The 27,390-nt window shown below is 36.2% G+C and overlaps 2 protein-coding genes across 3 annotated transcripts in view; one reads left to right on the forward strand and one right to left on the reverse strand.

Annotated features, from left to right (window-relative positions):
* Window positions 1–27,390, forward strand: part of GFM1 (G elongation factor mitochondrial 1) — a 61,322-nt gene that overhangs the window by 21,948 nt on the left and 11,984 nt on the right. For both annotated transcript variants that reach the window (XM_077160886.1, XM_077160887.1), the window contains exons 7-13: window positions 7,482–7,639; window positions 8,258–8,342; window positions 11,709–11,846; window positions 13,627–13,728; window positions 15,354–15,410; window positions 17,944–18,081; window positions 19,172–19,254. In XM_077160886.1, coding sequence (XP_077017001.1) covers window positions 7,482–7,639; window positions 8,258–8,342; window positions 11,709–11,846; window positions 13,627–13,728; window positions 15,354–15,410; window positions 17,944–18,081; window positions 19,172–19,254 — 761 coding nt within the window. The remainder of the gene's footprint in view (window positions 1–7,481; window positions 7,640–8,257; window positions 8,343–11,708; window positions 11,847–13,626; window positions 13,729–15,353; window positions 15,411–17,943; window positions 18,082–19,171; window positions 19,255–27,390) is intronic.
* Window positions 19,285–26,019, reverse strand: LXN (latexin). Its single transcript, XM_077160888.1, has 6 exons — window positions 25,725–26,019; window positions 24,503–24,565; window positions 23,229–23,406; window positions 22,795–22,931; window positions 19,830–19,892; window positions 19,285–19,571 (listed from the first exon to the last, which is right to left on the reverse strand). The coding sequence occupies exons 1-6, from the start codon at window positions 25,851–25,853 to the stop codon at window positions 19,473–19,475; spliced, it is 669 nt and encodes a 222-aa protein (XP_077017003.1). The 5' UTR covers window positions 25,854–26,019; the 3' UTR covers window positions 19,285–19,472.

Genomic DNA, 27,390 nt, shown 5'->3' on the forward strand with positions numbered 1-27,390 from the left:
TGCATTAGGGGATGAGGTATAATTATACCTAGAGCTATAATTTCATAGCTTGTTATTATCATGGCCCTTAATTTGTGAGTGATTTGTTCTACTTGGTTTCTTTTATGTTTGTTCTTTTAAAAAAGAAATTATCAGCTACTTAAATGTGTTTTAGTAAATAATACTTTCAAATTAAAAAATACTTTTAAACATTTACTAGGTATACAGAGGTACACGGTAAGAAATTTCCCACTGTGTCTTCCATCTGCTTAGTTCTCTGCCCACTCCCTCAAAAAGGTGAATAATAATTTCTTGTATATCTTGCCAGAGTTTTTTTACAATGTGTGTTTTTATATACTTAAATTATATTTATTTAAATTTTAATTTAAAATTAAAGATTATATTTATACATATATAATTAATATAATATACATGTATTTATACATATTAAATATGTATTTTATGGGTTTTTTTTTTTTTTTTTTTTTTGAGGGAGGAAGGGAAGGAAAGACAGAGAGAAGGAAGGAAGAAAGGGAAACATCTTTAAACATTTTCTTGTTTTATTGTATTTTGTTTGTTTGTTTGTTTTTTTTTACATGGGCTGGGGCCGGGAATCGAACCGAGGTCCTCCGGCATGGCAGGCAAGCACTTTGCCCGCTGAGCCACCGCGGCCCGCCCTGTATTTTATGTTTTAAAACATATGTATGTATTTTTAAAATATGTATTTCTTTGCCAAATTGAAATTAGTGACATTTCAAAAGTACTGAAAGCAAATTGTGCAGCACATAGCTTTCTAACCCTGAGAAAAAACTGTTTTATTTATTTATTTATTTTTTTTTTTATAGCTCGGATGCAGCTTCATTCAGTGTTTTAACATGATTACTTTACAATTAGGTATTATTGTGCTGTCCATTTTTGAGTTTTTGTATCTAGTCCTGTTGCACAGTCTGTATCCCATCAGCTCCAATTACCCATTATCTTACCCTATTTCTAACTCCTGCTGGACTCTGTTACCAATGACATATTCCAAGTTTATTCTCGAATGTCGATTCACATCATTGGGACCATACAGTATTTGTCTTTTAGTTTTTGGCTAGACTCACTCAGCATAATGTTCTCTAGGTCCATCCATGTTATTACATGCTTCATAAGTTTATCCTGTCTTAAAGCTGCATAATATTCCATCGTATGTATATACCACAGTTTGTTTAGCCACTCGTCTGTTGATGGACATTTTGGCTGTTTCCATCTCTTTGCAATTGTAAATAACGCTGCTATAAACATTGGTGTGCAAATGTCCGTTTGAGTTTTTGCCCTTAATTCCTTTGAGTAGATTTCCAGCAATGGTATTGCTGGGTCGTATGGCAAATCTATATTCAGTTCCTCAAAAATGAGGAACCGCCAAACTGCCTTCCACAGTGGTTGCACCATTTGACACTCCCACCAACAGTGGATAAGTGTGCCTCTTTCTCCGCATCCTCTCTAGCACTTGTCATTTTCTGTTTTGTTGATAATGGCCATTCTGGTGGGTGTGAGATGATATCTCATTGTGGTTTTGATTTGCATTTCTCTAATGGCCAGGACATTGAGTATCTCTTCATGTGCCTCTTGGTCATCCGTATTTCCTCTTCTGGTATGTGTCTGTTCAAGTCTTTTTCCCATTTGGTAATTGGGTTGGCTGTCTTTTTGTTGTTGAGTTGAACAATCTCTTTATAAATTCTGGATACTAGACCATTATCTGATATGTCATTTCCAAATATTATCTCCCATTGTGTAGGCTGTCTTTCTACTTTCTTGATGAAGTTCTTTGATGCACAAAAGTGTTTAATTCTGAGGAGCTCCCATTTATTTATTTCTTTCTTCAGTGCTCTTGCTTTAGGTTTAAGGTCCATAAAACTGCCTCCAGTTGTAAGATTCATAAGATATCTCCCTACATTTTCCTCTAACTGTTTTATGGTCTTAGACCTAATGTTTAGATCTTTGATCCATTTTGAGTTAACTTTTGTATAAGGTGTGAGATACGGGTCTTCTTTCATTCTTTTACATATGGATATCCAGTTCTCTAGGCACCATTTATTGAAGAGACTGTTCTGTCCCAGGTGAGTTGGCTTGACTGCCTTATCAAAGATCAAATGTCCATAGATGAGAGGGTCTATATCTGAGCACTCTATTCAATTCCATTGGTCGATATATCTATCTTTATGCCAATACCATGCTGTTTTGACCACTGTGGCTTCATAATATGCCTTAAAGTCAGGCAGCACAAGACCTTCAGCTTCGTTTTTTTTCCTCAAGATGTTTTTAGCAATTCGGGGCACCCTGCCCTTCCAGATAAATTTGCTTATTGGTTTTTCTATTTCTGAAAAATAAGTTGTTGGGATTTTGATTGGTATTGCATTGAATCTGTAAAACAATTTAGGTAGGATTGACATCTTAACTATATTTAGTCTTCCAATCCATGAACATGGTATGCCCTTCCATCTATTTAGGTCTTCTGTGATTTCTTTTAGCAGTTTTTTGTAGTTTTCTTTATATAGGGTTTTTGTCTCTTTAGTTAAATTTATTCCTAGGTATTTTATTCTTTTAGTTGCAATTGTAAATGGGATTCGTTTCCTGATTTCCCCCTCAGCTTGTTCATTGCTAGTGTATAGAAATGCTACAGATTTTTGAATGTTGATCTTGTAACCTGCTACTTTGCTGTACTCATTTATTAGCTCTAGTAGTTTTGTTGTGGATTTTTCCGGGTTTTCAACGTATAGTATCATATCGTCTGCAAACAGTGATAGTTTTACTTCTTCCTTTCCAATTTTGATGCCTTGTATTTCTTTTTCTTGTCTAATTGCTCTGGCTAGAACCTCCAACATAATGTTGAATAATAGTGGTGATAGTGGACATCCTTGTCTTGTTCCTGATCTTGGGGGGAAAGTTTTCAATTTTTCCCCATTGAGGATGATATTAGCTGTGGGGTTTTCATATATTCCCTGTATCATTTTAAGGAAGTTCCCTTGTATTCCTATCTTTTGAAGTGTTTTCAACAGGAAAGGATGTTGAATCTTGTCAAATGCCTTCTCTGCATCAATTGAGATGATCATGTGATTTTTCTGCTTTGATTTGTTGATATGGTGTATTACATTAATTGATTTTCTTATGTTGAACCATCCTTGAATACCTGGGATGAATCCTACTTGGTCATGATGTATAATTCTTTTAATGTGTTGTTGGATACGATTTGCTAGAATTTTATTGAGGATTTTTGCATCTATATTCATTAGAGAGATTGGCCTGTAGTTTTCTTTTTTTGTAATATCTTTGCCTGGTTTTGGTATGAGGGTGATGTTGGCTTCATAGAATGAATTAGGTAGTTTTCCCTCTGCTTCGATTTTTTTGAAGAGTTTGAGGAGAGTTGGTACTAATTCTTTCTGGAATGTTTGATAGAATTCAGATGTGAAGCCGTCTGGTCCTGGACTTCTCTTTTTAGGAAGCTTTTGAATGACTAATTCAATTTCTTTACTTGTGATTGGTTTCTTGAGGTCATCTATGTCTACTTGAGTCAAAGTTGGTTGTTCATGACTTTCCAGGAACTCGTCCATTTCCTCTAAATTGTTGTATTTATTAGCGTAAAGTTGTTCATAGTATCCTGTTATTACCTCCTTTATTTCTGTGAGGTCAGTAGTTATGTCTCCTCTTCCATTTCTGATCTTATTTATTTGCATCCTCTCTCTTCTTCTTTTTGTCAATCTTGCTAAGGGCCCATCAATCTTATTGATTTTCTCATAGAACCAACTTCTGGTCTTATTGATTTTCTCTACTGTTTTCATGTTTTCAATTTCATTTATTTCTGCTCTAATCTTTGTTATTTCTTTCCTTTTGCTTGCTTTGGGATTAGTTTGCTGTTCTTTCTCCAGTTCTTCCAAGTGGACAGTTAATTCCTGCATTTTTGCCTTTTCTTCTTTTCTGATATAGGCATTTAGGGCAATAAATTTCCCTCTTAGCACTGCCTTTGCTGCGTCCCATAAGTTTTGAAATGTTGTGTTTTCATTTTCATTCGCCTTGAGGTATTTGCTAATTTCTCTAGCAATTTCTTCTTTGACCCAGTCGTTGTTTAAGAGTGTGTTGTTGAGCCTCCACGTATTTGTGAATTTTCTGGCACTCGGCCTATTATTGATTTCCAACTTCATTCCTTTATGATCCGAGAAAGTGTTGTATATGATTTCAATCTTTTTAAATTTGTTAAGACTTGCTTTGTGACCCAGCATGTGGTCTATCTTTGAGAATGATCCATGAGCACTTGAGAAAAAGGTGTATCCTGCTGATGTGGGATGTAATGTCCTATAAATGTCTGTTAAGTCTAGCTCATTTATAGTAATATTCAGATTCTCTATTTCTTTATTGATCCTCTGTCTAGATGTTCTGTCCATTGATGAGAGTGGTGAATTGAAGTCTCCAACTATTATGGTATATGAGTCTATTTCCCTTTTCAGTGTTTGCAGTGTGTTCCTCACGTATTTTGGGGCATTCTGGTTCAGTGCGTAAATATTTATGATTGTTATGTCTTGTTTAATTGTTCCTTTTATTAGTATATAGTGTCCTTCTTTGTCTCTTTTAACTGTTTTACATTTGAAGTCTAATTTGTTGGATATTAGTATAGCCACTCCTGCTCTTTTCTGGTTGTTATTTGCATGAAATATCTTTTCCCAACCTTTCACTTTCAACCTATGTTTATCTTTGGGTCTAAGATGTGTTTCCTGTAGACAGCATATAGAAGGATCCTGTTTTTTAATCCATTCTGCCAATCTATGTCTTTTGATTGGGGAATTCAGTCCATTAACATTTAGTGTTATTACTGTTTGGATAATATTTTCCTCCACCATTTTACCTTTTGTATTATATATATCATATCTGACTTTCCTTCTTTCTACACTCTTCTCCATACCTCTCTCTTCTGTCTTTTTGTATCTGACTCTAGTGCTCCCTTTAGTATTTCTTGCAGAGCTGGTCTCTTGGTCACAAATTCTCTCAGTGAGTTTTTGTCTGAGAATGTTTTAATTTCTCCCTCATTGTTGAAGGATAATTATGCTGGATATAGGAGTCTTGGTTGGCAATTTTTCTCTTTTAGTAATTTAAATATATCATCCCACTATCTTCTTGCCTCCATGGTTTCTGCTGAGAAATCTACACATAGTCTTATTGGGTTTCCCTTGTATGTGATGGATTGTTTTTCTCTTGCTGCTTTCAAGATCCTCTCTTTCTCTTTGACCTCTGACATTCTAACTAGTAAGTGTCTTGGAGAACGCCTATTTGGGTCTATTCTCTTTGGGGTGCGCTGCACTTCTTGGATCTGCAAATTTAGGTCTTTCATAAGAGTTGGGAAATTTTCAGTGATAATTTCTTCCATTAGTTTTTCTCCTCCTTTTCCCTTCTCTTCTCCTTCTGGGACACCCACAACACATATATTTGTGCGCTTCATATTGTCCTTGAGTTCCCTGATACCCTGTTCAAATTTTTCCATTCTTTTCCCGATAGTTTCTGTTTCTTTTTGGAATTCAGATGTTCCATCCTCCAAATCACTAATTCTATCTTCTGTCTCTTTAAATCTATCATTGTAAGTATCCATTGTTTTTTCCATCTTTTCTACTTTATCCTTCACTTCCATAAGTTCTGTGATTTGTTTTTTCAGTTTTTCTATTTCTTCTTTTTGTTCAGCCCATGTCTTCTTCATGTCCTCCCTCAATTTATTGATTTCATTTTTGAAGAGGTTTTCCATTTCTGTTCGTATATTCAGCATTAGTTGTCTCAGCTCTTGTATCTCATTTGAACTATTGGTTTGTTCCTTTGACTGGGCCATATTCTCAATCTTCTGAGCGTGGACCGTTATCTTCTGCTGCTGGCGTCTGGGCATTTAGTCAGATTTCCCTGGGTGTCGTACCCAACAAGGTTGTAAGATTTTTCTGTTAAATCTCTGGGTTCTGTTTTTCTTATCCTGCCCAGTAGGTGGCGCTCGTGGCACACGTTTGTCTCACGTGTTTGGAAGGGATCCCCCCGGTCACCGTTCTCCGCGGACTGGGGATTTCCGATCCAATTCTCTCAGTTGGTTCGGGGGGCCGCGCGTGGTGGGGGCGTCAGCCGCCGCGGCTTGAGGGGACCCTTTGGTTCCTTTATTAATTTCCCTATTGGTGTTTGGTTGGACCCAGTCCCTGCCACTGTTGAAAATTCCCTCCTCTCCCTGGAGGGGTGTCAGTCGCCGGCCACAGCGGGCCCGGGGAATTCGCCACCGGACCAGGAAGCCGCCCGCGGGGGAGGGGCGTCGGTCTCAGGCCACCACGGCCTGGGGAATTCGCCACCGGACCATGAAGCCGCCCGCGGGGGAGGGGCATCGGTCGCAGGCCACCGCGGCCTGGGGAATTCGCCACCGGACCAGGAAGCCGCCCGCGGGGGTGGGCCACCGCGGCTTGGGTAGCCCTCTGATCCGAGACTCATAGCCGGTCCAGGAAGCCGCCCGCAAAAGAGGGGCGCCGGCCGCTGCTGCTTGGGAAACTTGCCTCTCCGAGACTCTCAACTGGCCTGGGAAGGAGGGAGGGAGGAGCTCCGGCCGCCACAGCTGCCGCTGCTCGGGGAGTCTCGCGCCGCTCGGGGAGCTCACCGCAGCCGAGTCTCGCAGTCAGACTAGCCAGTCCAGACTGGGGTACGCTGTGTGTCCATTCCCTGCCGTGGCCCCGGGAGCTGTTCTGCACTGTTTCTGTTCACCTAGTAGTTGCTCTGGAGGAGGAACTAAGACGCACGTACCTTACTAAGCCGCCATCTTGGCTCCGCCCTCTGTTTTATTTTTTTATCTTAAGTTATATGCACCTGTTTTAGTTTCGTAAGCTGCTGGAATGCAGTATACCAGAAATGGAACAGCTTTTAAAAAGGGAATTTATTAAGTTGCAAGGTTATAATTGGACTATAAAAATGTCCAATCTAAGGCATCTAGGGAAATATACCTTGGCTCAAGAAGGCCAGTGATTTCAGGGTTTCTCTCTCAGCTGGGAAGGCACTGGATGATGTCTGCTGACTTTCTCTCCAGACTTCTTCAATGGCTTGCCTGGGGACGTTTTCCTTCTGCATCTCCACAGTGCTCTGCGATCACTGAAGCTTTTTCCAAAATGGTTCCCTTTTAAAGGCTCTAGTGAAGCAACCCCACCTTGAATGGGTGGAGACATATCTCCCTGAAAACTATCTAATCAAAAGTTACCACCCAGAATTGGGTGGGTCACATCTCCATGGGAACAGTAAAAAAGCTCCTACCCAGCAACGTAGAATGAGGGTTAAAGAACATGCCTTTTTTGGGGGTACGTGACCATTTCAAACTGGCACAGCACCTGATTCTAGTCTCTCTTTCCCTAGAGCCAGCACTCAAATGAGTATCAGTTCATTTTATTCGTGTGTGTTAGTTCGTAATTCATTTGAAGCACAACATCTAAATTTAAAGATAAATATTTATGTATTTGTTTTTTCTTTTGTAGCTTGCAATCCGAAGAGCTACTCTAAGTAGATCATTTACTCCTGTTTTTTTGGGAAGTGCCTTGAAGAACAAAGGAGTGCAGCCTCTTTTAGATGCTATTTTAGAATACCTCCCAAATCCATCTGAAGTCCAGAATTATGCTATTCTCAATCAGGAGGGGTAAGTCCTGGAATTGAGTTGGAGTTTATGGCAAAAACACTTATACATTTTGAGGGAACTTAAGAATGATTTTACTACTTACATGTTGTACGTGTGGTTTCTGTTTATCCTTGATCTACAAAAACAAATCATTGGTTTTAGGTAATAATTTTGGCATATAGAAAAATATTTACTGTAGCATTCTCATATCATATACTGTTTGTGAGGTAGAAGTATGGTTTGTTTCATTACCTATTTAAGATTTTAGCATTAGACAATTTTCTCATGGAGCCAGCAATTTTCAGTACTGTTTAAGAAACAAAAAGCTTTAAGAAACAAGACTTTTATTTATTATTATTATTTTTTAAGACTTTTATTTTGTAAGCTGTCACTGATTATTTTTCTTTCTTTTCTTTCCCTACCAGACCATTTCTGTTTTTTAGTCTACTCTGGTTCTCATTATAAGTAGCAAAGCCCTGAGACCTTATTCTTATCGCTCTCTTTCAGTGAAATTTCACTTATATGTGAGGCCAGAAATATTTAGCATACGTTTTTTCTCATACTCTTTGATGAAATAAATTGATATAAAAGAAATATGAAATTTTGCATCCCATAAATTTATATTTCTTTTATTTTAAGTGACTCAAAAGAGAAAACCAAAATCTTAATGAACTCCAAAAGAGACAACTCTCACTCGTTTGTAGGCCTGGCTTTTAAACTGGAGGTACGTTACTTTCTAATGTATTTAACTGCTATAATAGAAGTTTCTTTTTCTTTTAAGATTTTTTCCTATTATAAATCCATGCCCCTTATGAAAATTTGGAAAATAGGAAAAGTGGAAAGAACAGATAAAGAATTTGCAAAGCCCTAGTACGCACATGTCATTTCATGGTTATTAGTTACATTTCCTTCCTGTTTCTCTCTTTGCAGTTTTAAGGTATAAATTTTTACTTAGACCATACTACCTATAATTTTGTTTTGCTCTTTTTATTTAACATCACAGTAGATATGTTCCATGTTTCTATAGATAGCCTGAACATTTTAAATGGCAACATAAAATTCCATCACGTAGATATATCATATTTACCTAAAATTTCCTAATTGTTAGACATTTAAATTGTAGGTTTTTGCTGTTATAAATAACATTTGATACACTTCTAGAAATTTGTTCTAGGAACTAATGAAAGGTAGTGTATTAAAGTTAGCTTCAGTTTGCTTGTTCCATCTTTGCTTATAAGTGAAATCTTACAGACATTTGAAAATGAACATGAATTGTAGTTTGATTAAATAAGTTGAAATACATCTGCACAATGGATTCTGATTCAGACTCTTTAAATTATGTTGTGGTGACTATTTTTTGACATAGAAAGATGTTTCTGATTTTTAAAAATAAACTTTAAATTTTAGAATAATTTTAACTTTACACAAAAAAGTTGTGAAGATGGTCCGGGGTTCCTTGATGCCCCCACATCCAGTTTCCTCTACTGTGAACGTGCATTACTAGGATACATTTATCACAAGTAACCAAATATCGATACAGTATTTTTAACTAAACTCTTTACTTTAAATTTCCTGTTTTTATGTGTGTTCTTCTGTGTTATGAGCCAGTCCAGGATACCATGCTTAGTTGTCATGTCTCTCTGTAAGCTCCTCCAGCCTCTGACGGTGTCTCAGAATTTCCTTGTTTTTGATGACCTTAACAGTTTTGAGGGGTTCTGGTTAGGTATTTTGTAGAGTGTGCCTCACTTGGGGGGTATCTGATGTTTTTGTCATGTGTAGATTGGGGTTATGGATTTGGGAGGAAAAGTACAGTTCTTATCATGTCATATCAAGGTTATAGATTATTAACATGATTTATCACTGTTGACGTTGACCTTGATCACCTGGCTGAGGTCCTGTTTGTCAGGTTTCTTCATTGTAAACACTTTTTCCACCCCCTTTCCAATCTGTACTTCTGGAAGGAAGTCATTATGTGCAGCCTGCATTTAAGGGGTGTAGCAGCTATGCTCCATTTTCTTGAGTGAGCAGTGTCTGTACAAATTATCTTGAATTCTTCAGTATGAAGAATTTTTTCCCTCCTTCATTTATTATTCAGTCATTTATGTAGGTACTGACTCATGGATGTTTATTTTCTGCTTTGGGTTATAATCCATATTAATATTATTTATTTTGTTGCTTACATTTCCCAGGTATGGCCATTGGGAGCTCTTCATTTGGCTTTTGTGTCCTCCTGACATACCTCATTGTTTTGCTTTTTTGAGCACTTCCTTACTTTCTGGCACTACAAGATGCTCCTGCTCCTTCTTTTTGCCCCTCTTACCCCTCTCCAGTCCTAGAATCAGCCATTTCTCCAAGGAGCCCTAACTCCTTTCAGTAGAGAAGGTGTTAGAAGCCAAGGTTTGCACAGTAGGTGTACTTAATGCCACTGGAGTGTTGCATCTGTGCTTGTTATTTTAGGTAGGGAGAAGGTAGAAAGGCTGGAGGTGTAAAGAGTGGTTATTTCTGGGGTGGGATTGTACCTTGTGGCCTTTTCTTGTTTTTTAAATACTTGCTATTATTTCTATAATGAGAAAAAAAATTATAAATTAAAGAGTAGAAATATCACTATGGTAAAATTTTTAGCATAAAGTTTTAAAACAATATATATTTAGTTTTTCTCAGGAACAATTTCCAGTTAGTGATTGTTAAAGGTATGAAATGTTTTGATGTTTGGTGGTTTGTATTTCAAGATTGTTTTCATACTCTCAGAATTCGTGTATTAGATTATTTCAGTGAATTTTTATCAGCATTGGGTATTACTTAAAAATCATTACTAATTTTATAACTTAAAAATAGTATTGTAGTGTTTCATCTCGCCATTCATCCTAATAACAGAGAACATTTTTCCATATATTTGTTATGTAATATTTCCTCTCGTAATTGTATATTTATTTTGCCTTTTATTTATTACGGTCACGGTGTTTTAATACTTATTTTTTTGTACCATCTTCCTCTAATAAAGTTGTTTTTTCCCTAACAATCAACAGTTTTGATTGTTTGAAAAATTTTGAAAATTTATATAAAATTTATACTTAATTTACTAAATCAGTCTTTTTTAAAAGTAGTTGTTTCATTTTTTAAATGAATCCTCTTTCTATACATTAAACAAATACTTTTGTTTCTTTTCCTTTTTGTATATGTGTGTGTGTGTTTTATCATTAATGAAACTGCAGTTTATTTGGTATGGATCTAAATTTATCTCTTTTGCCTCCAAATATAAAACCAAATGTCCAGTTACCAATTTTTGCACAATCCTATACTTTTCCACTGATTTGCAGTGCCTCCTTCAGCATTTATTGACAAACATTTTTTAGATATTTATACTATATTCTGTGGGCTGTTCAGTTTTATATTTGAAGCATTTAATGTGTTTTTATATCAGCTAGAGTTCTCATTACTATAGTTTTTTCAGTAATTTCCATATTTACCTATTTTTATAAATGAATTTTAGAGTCACTAATCAAGTATTAAAATCTTATTGCTGTTATAATAAACCTGTAAATTAATATGAAAAGTTTGGCATCTTCAGAATACATATCTAATTGGTTAATGTTAGTATTTAGAAGTCTTGGTCCTTGATTGTTCATTTTACGTTCTGTCATTTTATATAACTAATTTGAATAGATTTCCAAGTGATTATCAAAGCTTTGTTTTAGATATATGGTATAGTCTTTCAATATTTCAACTGATATTTTTGTTGTCCTTTTAATAATTATACCTCATTTTTGTTTCATTTCTTATTGCATTATACTGAACTTATAAATAATAATAGAAGACTATGGTGTAAAGCCTTATTATATACATAATTTAAAAAATTCTGATGACTTTTATATCAGAGGAAGCAGAGTATCTTGGATTGTGATACCAGAGAAAGAGAGCCACAGTAACCGTTTAATTTATCTTATCTATATTCTAAGCTAGTATTGAAGTATTAAGGTGGACTACTAAAACTGGGGGAGATATTCAGAGATAGTTGTGACGTTTTCCTCATAATTTTGATTCTTGTGTTTCTATTTTATTCTTCCTGCACTTATTCAATCTTGATTTCTAGGCAGGTCGATTTGGACAGTTAACTTATGTCCGCATTTATCAGGGAGAGTTGAAAAAGGGTGATACCATATATAACACAAGGACAGGAAAGAAAGTGCGGATACAACGGCTGGTTCGCATGCATGCTGACATGATGGAGGCAAGTACAAAGTTGTTGTAAGGTCAGAAATTTCTCTAATGTGGATGAAATAGCTCTACCTTCTTGCTGTTCTGAGTCCTACTAGAAAATCACTTCGAGTTAAAGATTTTCTTAACTATTTTCTTCTTTCCTAGAAGAAGCTCTGATCTAATACTCTAGGCTAAATTAGCAGATGTTAAGAATACTTTTTATACAACTGGTTGTGAGGTAGCTTTATTTCCTCAGGGTCCAAGGTTAGGGAGATGGGATAATTCCCAGAGACTGAGAACACCAGATGCCTCACTTTCTTCCAGAGCTGTCTTCACAAGGGGTATAGTGTGTACTTAAGACATGTAACTGTGGTATTCAAAGATAAATGAGAAGAAATAAACAAATAATAGGGGAAACAAAAGTTAAAATAAATTGAGTAGATTTAAATACTAGTGGTCAGTGAGAGGGAGGGCTAAGGGGTATGGCATGTATGAATTTTTCCTTTTTTATTTCTTTTGCTGGAGAGATGCAAGTGTTAAAAAAAATGATCGTGGTGATGAATACACAACTATGTGATGATATTTGAGCCATTGATTGTAATCATGTCAAGAATGTTTGTATGTTTGTTGTTTACAATAAAAATATTTTTAATAAAAGGTAAGTGAGAGTAATAAATTCACACATAATTTCCCACATTTTCAATGAATTTATTTTCCAAAGAATGTGAAATATTGCAGGCCTGAAAGCCCTGCTTAACCCTAGAGCCTTTATTCCTATTGTACAAAACCCTGGAGGACCATGTTCATACCAGAATCCATCCAGAGATATAAATCCCCTCAAGATCTGGCCTCAGAGATAATCTTTGGATTATGACCTTAATTGGCCTTGAAGCTGCCTAACCTTTGTTGGTCCTTAGGGTTAGACCTTGTTAGTAATACTAAGTGCATGCCATTGTTCTCACTCCCCTCCTTTCCCAGTTGGGGTCTAAATTTCTGGAGATTTTGTCATAAGCAAAATCTTATGACATTCAGAAGTTCTGGGTGGCTATAACCCTTGTCTGTTCTGCAAGATATATAGGCATTCTTTCAAAATTGTATAGCATTGTCATTTTGGAAACTAGGCAGCAGGGGGCAGGGTAGAGGGATTGTGATAGTCACAGCTGTTTCATGGCCCAGAAGCTAGGAGATTATATACAGCTATGTAACAGTAAAGTGACACACACAGTTACTTATTCATGCTCACTGACACTCACAGCCACAGCTGTTGTGAATGAACTGCCAGTATAGAGGAACAAAAATTGGGAAGCTTGCAGGCACCAATGCTTTGTTCTTGCATTTCCTGTGTTTTCTTAACTGCTTGCATCTGTGGAAAACTAAAACTATTTTAAGTACAATAGATTGTTATGCCTGTGTTTTCAAAACTCCCTGTGCAGTTTTTCCTTTTATGTAGAAGAACATATAATACATGCTTTTTAATTCCATGTACATAACTTGAGAATTATGCGTTTTGTTTGGTTTTTTTTGCTAGATATTCCATCTAACGCCATAGCTCTGAGTTTTCCTCCCATTTAAAGTAAAATCTTGTCTGTTGTGATGTGGTTTAAATAAAGGTCCTATTCAAAATACATATTGCCATGACTGAATATTGGAATTGCCTTGGTTCTAGCTAATTCATTCTTTGTAGAATTCATGGTGAGAAATCCTGCCGTGTTTATGTATGTATAATGTATATATTGTACAATTACTTTTTGGTGACCATGTCTTGATTTATGTCACCTGTAAGTATCATTTTGCCTTATTTCTTTGTTTAGGATGTTGAGGAAGTATATGCTGGAGACATCTGTGCATTGTTTGGCATTGATTGTGCTAGTGGGGACACATTCACAAACAGAGATAATAGTGGCCTTTCTATGGTAAGTCATTTAATTTCCAGATTCTTTACTTGAATTTCAAAAGTCTCTATTTTTGTGTAGTACATTTAGTATTTCAGAAAAATTACCAAAGAAGTTTGCATTGAGTGCCACAGACATCGAGTAAAGATCAGTTGTGGCACTTTGAATGTCAAGCCAAGCCCTCTGTGTAAGCTTATTTACCTCATTCTTCTTAGTAAAGTCATTACACAATCCTCCAAGGTTTAGCATGGAAGGAAAATCTGACTGAATACACTTAGATCATGTAGCTCTGACACCTTCACTCTGAGATCTGCCTCCCCACCATGCCTCTCTAATTGCTGCCACCACCATCAAGCTTCTTCTCAAAGAAGTGCAGCTTCCTTATTAAGTCAGTAGCCAGAGACTGGGGTCCTTTTCTCTATCCCCTGGAGAACAACTATAACATTTAGACTGACTTGGGAATAGCAATGTAATCATGCTCAGAAGGCAAGATGCCACTAGACAGTCCGACTTATTCTACATGGCCTACCCTCTGGAACTCAGAAGAGGCTCCTTTTCATCACTGAGCGATCCTGCGGGAGTAACGAACTCAGGAAGTTCCTGCCTTTGAATCCCCTTCTTCCGCTGTAGAAGGGCAAGCTCTCCTGCATTACGATCAGTGATTCATGAGGGTGGTCTTTGTCCTCCATTCAGTAAAGAAAGGATATAAGTAAGGTACATAGGGGAAGAGGTAACTTGCAGCGGTGGAATTTGCAATGGGGCTTTTATATAAGAGCTGGTCCAATCCTAATAGATGAGTACTCTAATAGTTTCGTATCATATGTTGAATTTATAATTATATAGTCAAGTTTTTTATATAAAATATTCTCTAATAACTATGATTTTACATGTTGATTTAAGATATTCTGAAAAGCCCATAAAGAAATCTATGTAATTTTTGTTTGAGTTCTATATAAGGGGAATGTTTTTTAAGTATTGTTGATAAGTTCTTCTCTAAATATTGATCATTGGTGTTATGAAGGGTCTGGATGGAGGTTCTGGAAAGTGCTCAGGCTTTGAAGTAAATAGAACTGGGTTAGTGTCTCACCTCTGCCCCATGCTAGCTACTGGTTCTTGGCCAAGTAATTTTATCTTCCTTCTAAGCCTTTAGTGACTTTATTTGGTAAAATGGGAGCAATTAATATCTCAGAGTTGTGATGGTTAAATGAGGTAACACATGTATATAAATAATCTAGTGCCCTTTCATTTCCTTTATCAGTCATCATAGTATATTTTTATTAAGTAAAGTAACTTGCCCAAATTGCAACAGCAAATGTAGCTTTAGCCAATAAAAATTCCATGTCTCGACATTTGGCTTCGTTATAGTAGTTATGTTAACCTGACAGTATCATTAAATTTAAAGGCCTTAAATGGTGTTAAGTAAATTATTGGGTAAAATAATTTTTGTTATATTTTAGGAGGAGGGAGATCATGTAAGTGGATACCTGTGTGTTTAATGTAAAACAGTTTAAGATATATATTGACCAGTCTAAAGATGTTGGTTTCTGTTTGTCTTTTATTCTGATGAAAGCTAGTATACAAAAATTAATCCATCCTTGATTCATACAGTACTCAAATTCTCTTCTGTTCTTTAAAAAATACTTTAGGAGTCAATTCATGTTCCTGATCCTGTCATTTCAGTAGCAATGAAGCCTTCCAATAAGGTAGGAGTTTGACTTAAAGCTCACAATAAAAACTTAAACTCCTTTTCATCTGTCTTCACAATGCACATTGTACCTGATAACCAGTATTAATAAGGTCTTTATTTCCTCTTTTGATATTGAGATTACCTTTTTAATTTACCAGTCTGTTCCTAGTCGTAACTTCTGAGTATTTTTGAAGAAATTGATGGTGGTAAATATACCTCTTTATTACATCATTGGCTCCAGGGTGGCTCCTGGATTTAGGTAGTAAAGAGAAAACAGAGGCATTTGCTCTTATTTAATAAAGCCCTGCTTTAAAGTATATTAGAATATTGCATTGATTAATTGCATTGTGAGTTATACCTTCAGATTTTATAATAGTTAGGAAGTAATTGTTTGATTATAACATGAAAAGCCTATTAGGAAAACTGATTAGCAAGGCTATTTTTCTCACTTTAAAATATAACTATTTTATAATTGGGTCTTAATGTCATTTAACTATTTACAGAGCCAAAATTGTCTTGAATAGTTTCTGTGTTCATAGTGCTTGCCATTGGAATTAGTCCTGATCTTGAACCTAATTGTTTACTTTCTAAGTTGCCTTGCATTTCAAAACGACCATGCTAATATATAGTATGTTGAAATTCATTCATTTGCGGATTAGTGATTTTATGACCTCTTGTCATCTGGGAACTATCATTTATAAAACCTAGTCTAATTTATTGTCATCTAGGATATATTAATGGCTACTCCTTAATCCATTTTGAGGAACCTCAAGATTTTCAAGAATCTTTTCACTGTAGAGGAGAGAATATTTAGGGGACAGAAATTTGAGTAAAGGTGAACCTTACAACTTACCTCAGTAAGATGCCATAGTTTGTTTGTTCCAAGTGCTTTGCTAAGTGTTTGCTTTTCTCTCTGAGAAATGTGTAGGGTTAGAAGTTAAAAGTATTGTGCATCTTCATTTCTAAATCCAGAGTTTGTGTAATACATTTAACTGTTTACAGTTCACAATAATGGAGGGGAATCAAATGCATTAATATCCCAAACGTTTCTAGGTGTCTTGGCGTTATTTATATAATAAAAAAGTTTAAATGTGTCTACTTACTAGAGTAAATTAATTTAAATTCACTGTATAAAGCCATGAGCTTCAGTAGTGGAGGCAGGGCTGCTTCTAGTAAGTAGAGGGAACCTGACTAATGCATGGAAAAGGCAGAAGACTTTAGAGATCAGCTGACCTAGGAGTTGGTCCCAACCTTGAGTGCAGTAGCTGTGTGGCTCTGAACAAACTTGTTAGTTTCCCTGTACCTGGTTTCCTTACCTGTAAAACACATAACACAGCTCCAGGTACATGGTAAATGATACCTGTTAATACTGTTGATATATGGTGTATTGGTTTTCTGTCAACAACAAATTACCACAAACTTAACAACATAAAACAACACAGATTTATTTCACACTTCTGTAGGTCTGAAGTCCGATATGGTTCTCATTGGGCTAAAATGAAGGTATTATTAGGGCAGTATACTTTTCTGGAGGCTCTAAGGGAGAATTCATTTCTTTGCTCATTCGGGTTGTTTGAAGAATTCAGTTCCTTGTGGTTGTAGGACTGGGATTGTAGGGCTGTTTCTTTGCTGACTGTCAGTTGAAGGCTGTTCTCAGCTTATAGAAGCTGCCCACCTAGCCCCTTTCCTCCACCTTCAAAGCCAGTAACAGTAAGTTGAGTCCCTCTCACATTTCGTATCTTTCCTGTCTCTTCTCCAGTCATTGCATTCCTCTGACCTACCCTTCTGCCTTCTTTCACTTTTAAGAGCCCATGTCCTTACTTTGGACACACTCAGAAAATTCAGGATAATCTCCCCACCTCAAGGTCTATATAACCTTAATTATATCTTCGAAGTCCTCTTTGCCAGCTAATGTAACCTATTCACAGGTTTTAGGGGATTAAAACATCTTTGGAGGGTCATTATTATGGGGAATCACATCTAAGTGAAATAATGATGCATCATACTCCATCTGGGCAGATTGTTTTTTTTTTTTACATGGGCAGGCACCAGGAATTGAACCCGGGTCCTCGGGCATGGCAGGCAAGCATTCTTACCTGCTGAGCCACCGTGGCCCGCCCCAGGCAGATTGTTTTGAAAGGGAGAAGTCTCAGTGTGGCATTTGGTTTACTGTTGGCCTTATATATCCTGATTAAATCTACAATAGAATCTTGGTAAATATGCTGATTCCTTTGATTATGCTTATGCATAGGATTTCTAAAAAGTACCAAAATCCAACTTTCTCCTTAATATTCAACTACAAATGGGCACTTTTTGTCAGTGTAATAAGAAAGAGATAGAGTTAAATCTTATACTCTTGTTTTCTCTCTTGGCATGGAAAGAAACTTTGATCAGCTAGTTATTCCCTCCTCTCTTGGCTATGTGGTATCTAAGCTCATGAACTAAGAACGAGATGTTGATCATTTTTTTCACTTAGCTGTTGGTGTAAAGTTCTTTTAAAAATCTAATTGCATATCATGCTTAGTAAAATGTATGACTTTTTTTTAAAGAATGATCTAGAAAAATTTTCAAAAGGTATCAGCAGATTTACCCGAGAAGATCCCACGTTTAGAGTCTACTTTGACACTGAAAACAAAGAGACAATTGTATCTGGAATGGGGGAATTACACCTGGAAATCTATGCTCAGGTAATGAATAATAAGGAAGCTAAGCTGAATTCAGTTTATTACTGTACTTTGTAAAGAGTAAAAGTCAGCAATTCTCAATCTAATGATCATAAACTAACGGTGGTTCTTATGCCTCACTCTGTTTGTATCCAGCTGTGATAGACTGACTTCTCCACTATATTTTACAAATTAATTGTCTTTGATCTCTGAATCTTTTTATTTGTAAAGTATTGGGAACTTCTGGAATCTAGACTCAGGGGATTTGCAACCGCACCATCCATCCTTTCCCAGGTCCTGTAAATTGGGTCAAATAAATTCTGGGCCCAGCCGGAGGGTGACAACATGTAAGGAGACAGCTACTGAGAAAGTCTACCCATCAGTACTCACTCTTCAGGCCATTTCTTGCCTGTTTTCCTCCCAAGTCAATACTTGAAAATCATAATTATAAGAGAAGATGGGTGGAGCCTGTTTTTCCCTAGGAAAGTTCTTGCATATACATGGATAAAAACGAATGATATATGATTTACAATTTAAAAATATTGGTGTGATCATATCTTTTAACTTGAGATAGTGAAAAAGCTATGATTTATAAACTGTTCCAATAATACTATAATAATATAGGCGATGGTAAAGTTTTAGTGGGTAGATTAATTTAGAGGTAAGTATAAATTGGTTTAAAGTAGAATTCATTTATATAAAATCTATAAATGCCATTGCATTATCATGCATTTAATCCATTGCATTATCATGCATTTAATCCATTGCATTATCATGCATTTAATCCATATAAGAATTTAAGATTTATAATTTGCCTATCTATTATGTTTGAATGAATGTTTCTGAGGTATTTAAGATGCTTAGGGGTTTTTTTTTCAGTTTACTTTTTAAATTTAAATATAACAATTATTTTTAGCATTAATTTTTACTGCTTGTGAAGAAAGTCTGGTTAAGTCCTGGTAAATGTCAGTTTAGCACATGTAAGAATGGCATGTGTAAGGGAATAAAATTTAATATTTTACTATATATTTTTATGGGAAAAATTGGCTTATCTTCTTCTATTCTAAACCTACCCCTCTCAACCCTTCTTCCCCACCCATCCCCTTTTTTTTAGAGGATGGAAAGAGAATATGGCTGTCCTTGCATCACAGGAAAGCCAAAAGTTGCCTTTAGAGAGACCATTACTGCCCCTGTCCCGTAAGTATGCAGTATAATTAAACATAAGACTGAACTTGAAACTTTTTTATTATGGAATATACATAGCACTATACATTTTAACAGGTGATACTTTTTATTATGGAATCTATATAGTTCTTTTTTACAATGTGAAACTTAAGCTAGATACCAGTGAAAACTGGCATACACTCATTAATAAGTATGTTACTCTTCATTCCAGTAGTCTTGGTTTATTCAGTTTATTCCATGAGTGCTTCCTTTGGCAGACGGCTATTATGTTTTACTTTAGTACCATATTGCGGATGCCAGAGAACTTGCATTTGCCAAGGAATAATCTCCTGCAAGTAAAGAAAATGAATGTCATGATAAGATTTGGATAACACTCATGGTTTTATATTTTGTTAGAGATCAGCAGTCCTTATAGAGAGTAGTACAAAACCAGGTAAATTGCCACAAAGTATAATATCTTTCAGTTTGGTGTTATCCAAATTTACATGAATTCTGATTGAAAAGTCCAAATAAATGGAGCACACTGTGCCTATAAAACTTGTCTAAGTTTTCAAAGTGGCATCAAATAAAGGTAAGTGATACTTTACCTGAGATGCAATATCATGAAGTAGAATGATGTAGTCTAATTCAATAAAGTCATCATTTCTTTGCTATGACAAGAAATAAAAATTTGGTGTTTAAAACTTTATTAATCATTGGCAAAAATTACACTTAATTTTGAAAATCAGTTATTATATTATAATACTTCCATTTAGCTAAAACTGAAAATTATGTTATAATCTATTTCTATTTAGCCTAACTGTTCTCTTGCTAAATGCATATTCTTTCAACTACATTTGTTTTGTATGCTGTATGGTGGGGGTCACATTTCATTCTTTTTCCATGTGACTATCCCATTATTACAGCACCATTTGTTGAATTTTTGGCAGGGGCGGGGGTGAAGGTGAGTGGGGAGTGCATGGGCTGGGAATCAAACCCAGGTCTCCTGCATGGCAGGCGAGAATCCTAAACTGAACCATCCTTGCACCCCTCAACTACATTTTAAATTCATGATTTTTCATTTGTTATATTAAAGATTGTTTACCCTTTTTGTTTTTAGTTTTGAAGTTACTGTGTAGCTACTTAGGAGCATTACAATGAGTTTATTTCAGAAACTTTAACATTTCCATTATTTATAAAAGTATCATTTAAGGGCTAAATTGTCAAATGAGGGTCCGCACTGAAGCAAACAAATTTCACAACAGAAATTCTCTTTTAGAAATCTTAAAATAGTAAAATGTGATGAATGTAGTTATTTGATTTTTTAATTAAAATAAAGCTTTGATCTGTACCGTTTATTGCTTTGAAAATGAAAAGTATACCATCAGCTACATAAAAATACTGCATCTTCATAGTTTAAATCATGTTTGCTCTGCTTACACAAAGCTATTTAATGCTTTGTAATTGAGATATTGCTGGATTCCAAGTGGTAACACAAACTCTTGAAATTTATATTTCAGTAGAGGGAAAATTTATTTATATTTATATATAAAATAAATGACTATAAATGTCATCCCAGAGTCAGATAAAAGTATATTGTTTTAAAGTGTACTTTTCTCTCTGTATAGTATTCAAAGTAATCTCTTCTTTGAATATATCAACAAAAATGTCCTTTAAAAATAATGTAAAATTTGTTAGATTTCTCTCTCTCTCTCTTTTTTTTTTCGCATGGGCAGGCACCAGGAATCGAACTGGGGTCTCTGGCATGGCAGGCAAGAATTCTGCCATTGAGCCACCGTCATACCACCACCCTCAGATTTCTTACAAGCTGAGTCTATAATTGGTTAAGTTATACATTATATATAGCCGAAGCAGTGATTTTCTTCACATTGGCAGAGGCTGGTGGGGGCCAGTTATTCTTCTTTTGAGATTTTCACTTACACCTTAAAACTACAATTTGGTGAAGTGTTACAGGAATTTTCTTCCATAAAATTGCTAGCATTGTCTTGTGCATTTTTTGCGAAAAACATGTTTTGAAAATCATAATTATGATTTTGTGGTATCTGTAACCTGCAACAGTTCCGCAGTTATTTGAGGCCTTGGTACTCCTATAGGAATGTTGTAGCCAAGGTCAGTGTCTTGAAAATGCATTAGGAAAAATGGCTCTGGCTATTTCTCAAAATGTCTTCATATTTGTTAGGTATTTCGCATCACTCTGAGTCTTGTAAGTGGTTGTCTTGCCCTCCTGCGTTTGTATCTATCTAATGGTGTTGCAAAAGCCTCTGGAGAAAAGGTGTTCCAGCTGCCTTGCAGTTAGTTGCCAACAAGCTGAAACAAGTCAGTTGAAGTCTTTTTCTCTTACAGAACTGACAAAAAAGTTTGTTGTGATTTCTTTGCACTCAATTTTTTTAGATACTAGTTGGAATGTTTTTTCTTTTTATCCTTTTAACAAAACTAAAATCAAAGTATTCTTACCTCCTTAAGGTATAGAATGAAGCAGTTCTAAATAGTTATCAGATCAGATTTAAGAAAGCATAAAGCTAGGAATAAGAAAGATATAAGGTTGTAAATTATGACTAAATGAGTTATCAAAGAAAATTATATAAAGCAAGCTAAAGATAAGTAGTGAAACTATTTTAAAGACATTATAACAAGCATCACTAAGACCGAGAAGCTCTTATTTTTTGTTCAGGCTGATTGCTGGGGTAAAAATACCAGTCATGTCTCTAGATAGCTATGGATCACATTTCAGTGGAGAGAAGAAGAAAGAGATGATTTCAGCATTGCATGACTCCAGCAATTTTAACACAAAATTTAGGTTGCTAAAGGAAATAATGTTAATCTTGTTAAGCTAAGCATAAAAACTGAATGCCAAATTATAATTCAAGATTTCACTCTGATGAAACTGTAAGAAGTGAGCAAAAGGAACAGGAACCCAGGCCAAGAAAAAATAGAATCTAATTATCTAATAACCAGCTTTGTGTGTTACTACCATAAAAACTGGTCCTGAGGACCTTTGTATAGCAGATCAAAGATGGGGAAATTCATTAGAAGTATATAGTGTAACTAGGGTTCTTCTCTGTCTCACTTCTAATGAACTCTTTTTCATCTAGAAGAGTTTGAATGAAGCACCGTAGTTAGATTGGACTTGTCTAACACAAAAGGTTATGAACTAGTGTTACTCTGGTGCCATCTGAAAGTATAGTCTAGATACTATTCATCAGTAGAAGGTGTTTCATCTAAGTCCTTGACTTTGCCTTGCTGTGTTATACTGCCAAGTCATCATCAGGGAATGCAAACTAACTCAGTCAAGCTGTTAGGAAGGTAAGTTTAGGACAAAGCAGGCCTGTAGTTTGTATCCCTCAGCCAAACCAAGTGCTTCTATGGACCAGCTGCTGTTGCTTTGAACTTTCTACAACTGCTCACCTTCTCTAGCTTGATTATAAATAACCTCTCCTTCAGAGTACTGGGTTCACTATTTTAAATACAAAATGACTTAAGGGTCCAATCATGAATAATAACATTTTCATAATTACTAACCCTGTTAGAAGTATATTTATAGAAATTACTTACCACTTGCTTGACAGTTTGAATTTTCACCATTTTATACCATGTATTTTCAGTAGAATTCTGCCATACTATATAACCACAGGCAACCCAGGCTAAATGTCGAACTGGCTTCATTTCTGGTGATACGTTTCCAAAACTGTCTAGTAAGGGAAATATTTAAATGATAGTTATATTATATATACAATATTAACCTTTAAAAAAAAAGTTTAAATTTCTAAGACATGTCTTAGTTTCTTTCAAATATGTACAGAAAATAATTTAATTAAGCCATGGATCTATAAAGTTCCAAGGCCCCTTTTTTGTTGAATTAGACTGCTAGTGAATATTTCTGCAAAAGCCAGTGTATTTCCGACATGATGTTAACATTTAACAATCTTGAAGATAAAAATTGAGATTGAACTCAACATTGAAAAAACATTTTTGCCAAAATTATATACCTGGAATATTTTGTGCTTCTAGTGGTTTCTTCATGGACTTTAGTCTTTGATAAAATGTAGTATCTTCTTCATCTGGGTTCTTTCCAATTTCTCCTTCAAATGTGAAATTCACTTCTGGTGCAGTATCTTGTCCCACTGGAGGGTAAAGTACGTCAGCTGTGCAGTTCACTGTTACTTGCTGTTTGAAACATTTTTGGGAAAATATAGATGGCCATCCATTACAAATTATTGTTCTTTGAGATATAAAATTTCAACCATTGGCCCCTAATTGTATTGCATCACACTCACTTTAGAGTTCCTGTTTCCATAGGTATCTTATTGGGCTCGACCTAGGAGTACCTTTCCAGAACTATCACTATTTTAAATGTCCTATAAAAGAAAACTTATATCTTATAAGCACTCAGAATCTTGTAAGACTATTTCATAATTTTGAATCCTATTTTAGTATTAGTGGAACATCCATTTGCAAAGGCCAGATTTTAATCTGATCATGTATACGGACCCCAGATACTGGTTACTTCTTAAGTCTTTCCATTACTCTTGCTCTGCTCCTGAAACTACAGAAATTTTCTCTAGTTTAGATACAGCAATCTGTATCTTGATATAAAATTGGAAGATTGTAGTGAGGGGTTATGCTTTGTCAAGATGGCTGTTTTAGCAGCTCAAATGTTTCTTAATGAATCTCCTTATGTTAGATTCTTCTCTTCTGAATTATGCTCACCAGAAAGGCAAGTTTTATTTTTTTTTAATTTCAAGATGGTTATGATGAAAATTGCAGTTCCTTCCTTTTAAGTTTGTCTCTTTAATAATTTGACAGGTGCATAATTTTAAAAAATGTTCCCTGCCCTATTAATAGAAAGATCTTTATCTGAACAGTGGTGTTGGCCATTGTCTTGCCCATAAATACCTGAAAGCACATGCTTTCTTTAAGTACTCAATCAAAAACAGAATGAAAAAGACAGATATAGGGAATTAATCGTGATTGGAGAATAAATTATTTTACTTTCAACACCACCCTTTGAGTATGTAACATTTTTAAGGACATTGAATTGAAGTATATAGAATCTGTTTCCTAAGTAGCTCAATATAAGTACTTTGTAGATCTTGAAAATACACAAAGATAGTAAAAGATGACCCTTGTAAGTTTTGCCCATATTTTTTAGAGCAGGGATTTCACATCAACTTAAAAAAAGAAAAGGCAAAAGAAATCTGATGATTTGATCAGCAAAGATGATCTGGAATATTTAGAATCAGATTTTATTTAATACACTTACTTTGTGGATAATTTCTTCCACAGAAAATTTAAGGCGGTATTTATGTCCTCTTCCTGGAATATCCTAAAATTAAGAAAATGTAACAGCTCAATATTTTGCATTGTTAGGGAGAATCCATTCTCATTTGGTTGGGGGGTTGGTTGGGGGAGGTATAATTACAGCATTAGACTTGAAAAAGGTTATGTCACCATGAATGTAACATCGAATTCAGAAAGTCCTACAGCATGTTTATTTTGGATGAGAATAAAAGGGTGGGATAAAGGCATATAAACAAAGTGGGAATAACTAACCTTCAATTATCAGACGACTTTAATATCTAGAGCTGTGATCCTAAATTCTCTATATAACATATTCTGAGGCAACTTCTAATTCTAAAGACCTTTCAAGAGATTTTGTCTATAAAGGCCCATTTACCCTCCAAATAGGGTTCAATGAAGGTGATTCTCCTGAGGCAGATTAGCTGCAAAGTGGGTGGGTACTTAATAGTGCATCCTGTTTTTGTGTATTAGTGGCTTGCAAAATGATACTTTAACAAGTTTTATAACAGACAAATGTTTAAGTATTTCACTTTTAAATCAAGGTACAGATTGAAGGTTTATACCTATGTAGTGTTATCTAGTGCCATTTCAAAATATTCATTTTCCATTAGCTCTTAAAGACTGTTCACGGTTGAAATTATGTCAGATAAATAAGGGATAATATTATATCCATTCAATTTTAATGAAATAGAAACAAACCTAGATAGTGATTGCTACTTAATTTAACCCTTTAGCCAGAGGGAGTACATCATTTAAGGCCATCAGTAGTATCGTTTGGGTAGGTAAAGCAAAGCTTTCAGGCTCAATGCTTTTATTCTCTGACTGTGGTTGTCAGTTTTTTCTTGCGTGTTTCCCCCTTCGATGGATCAAAGTCTTAAAATGTAGACACTGGTGACTCATCTGGAAGACAGGAGCTTTAAGTGGTCCATACTAGAGTAGTAGCTGTTCTAAGATTCTTTTAATGGTTTCTACAGGTTTCACTGGACGTGTCCATAAAAATTGTCGATATCTGCCTTGCCTTGAAAACAACCACCTCGGGCTGTCCCCTTAGATTCGAGTGTAGGCTATCCCCACGGACTGCGAGTCTTAAAACAGTGGGGGGAGGCTGAGACTCTCAGCCTATGGAGGGAAGGAGAGCCCGCCCAGAACCCGCACCTGCCCGCCACCCCGTCTGAAGGACTCACCTCCATGCTGGCTTGTTTGACCGTCTGCACCAGAAACACCTTGTGTGGGGTCCCCTGCTGGTAGTTTATGCAGTTCTCCGCCACTGAGGCCGCCCTGGAGGCTGGGAAGTGGGTTGGGGGGATTTCCATTCTTAGTGAGCGACGTTGGGGCAGCTCCGGTTTAACAGGACTGTTTGCCGCGTGTGCAGCCAGCTGCCTGGTGGCTGAGGCGGATAAGCCTCGCTGGGGCTGGCCGTGGGCGGGGTCCTGAGCTCGAGCTCCCCCTCCTCCGGCTCCTTCTGAATCAGGAAGCTGCTACTCGGGAGGGCGCAGGCTCCCTCCCTACAGCGCGCAGGGCGGGCTCTGCAATGGCCCACCCTTCACCACGTGCTTTTTGACCGGTCTGTTTTACAGGAGGAACCCGGCTTCTATAACAGGCCGGAGGAAGTTGTTGGGCTAGACCAGCAGGGAACTCTTGCTTTTATCAACTTTTACAGCTGTGCAAGGAAGGGCACTTGGGCTTTTGATGTCATGGGGCGTCCCCTCTAGAGCCTCCAGTTTCCTCCCCACGGGAGGGAAGGAGAATACGTGGTTTGCTTCTGTGGCAGACCGGAGGGAGCACAACTTCCTTATACATCGCCCACAGTGTCAAGCGCGGGTTAAGGTGCAAAGGTGCCCCAGTTAGCGATTAGATTCCTTCTTTCCCCTTTCCCTTGTGGGAATCCAGGGAACTGATTCGCTCATCCCTAGCATTCTGTGGGGCTGCACAAGTTCTGCCCAAATCAGCTTATGAGAGACTGCAAACTATAGAATTAATTTGGGAGATTATAGACTTTGCTTCCTGAGAAATGGAAAATGCATCTGCAGTTCCCTCTTTTTACTGATCTTAGAAAGATGAGCCCCCTGCCCCACAAAAACAATTAAAAAAAAATTTTATTGTGCAAACCTATATTCAACCTAAAATTTCCCATTTAAACCATTTTTAAGTGTACCGTTTGTTGATATTAATTATACTCTTCACAGTGCTGTAGTACCATTAACCACCATCCATTACCAAAACTTTTTCATCATCTCAAATAGGAAATGTACATATTAAACAATAACTCCCCACTTCCTTCTACCTCCAACCCTGGTAACCTCTAATCTGCTTTCTGTCTCTCTGGATTTGCTTATTCTAGATATTTCATATAAATGGAATCATACAATACTTGTCCTTTTTTATTTAGCTTATTTCACTCAGAATAATGATTTCAAAGTTCATCCATTTTGTAGCTTGTATCAGAACTTTATATCTGAATGATATTCCAAAGTATATATATCCCTCTATTTTGTTTATCATTGATCTGTTGATGGACTTGTGATTTGTTTACACCTCTTGACTACTGTAAATAATACTGCTATGGATGTTGGTGTACAAGTATCTGTTTGAGTCCCTGTTTTCAGTTCTTTTGGGTTTCTAACTAAAAATGGAATTGCTGGGTCATGGTAATTTCATTAATTTTTTTGAAGATGCTCCAAACTGTTCTCCACAGTGGCTGCACCATTTTACATTCGCACCAACAGTGCACAAGGGTTACTATTTCTCCACATCCTTATCAACACTGGTTATTTTCTATATTTGTTTGTTTCTGGTTAAAATAAAAGCCATCCTAAGTACATGAGAAGTGATATCTTATTATGGTTTTGA

Source organism: Tamandua tetradactyla, chromosome 5, assembly GCF_023851605.1.
Source record: "Tamandua tetradactyla isolate mTamTet1 chromosome 5, mTamTet1.pri, whole genome shotgun sequence".
Lineage (NCBI taxonomy): Eukaryota > Metazoa > Chordata > Mammalia > Pilosa > Myrmecophagidae > Tamandua > Tamandua tetradactyla.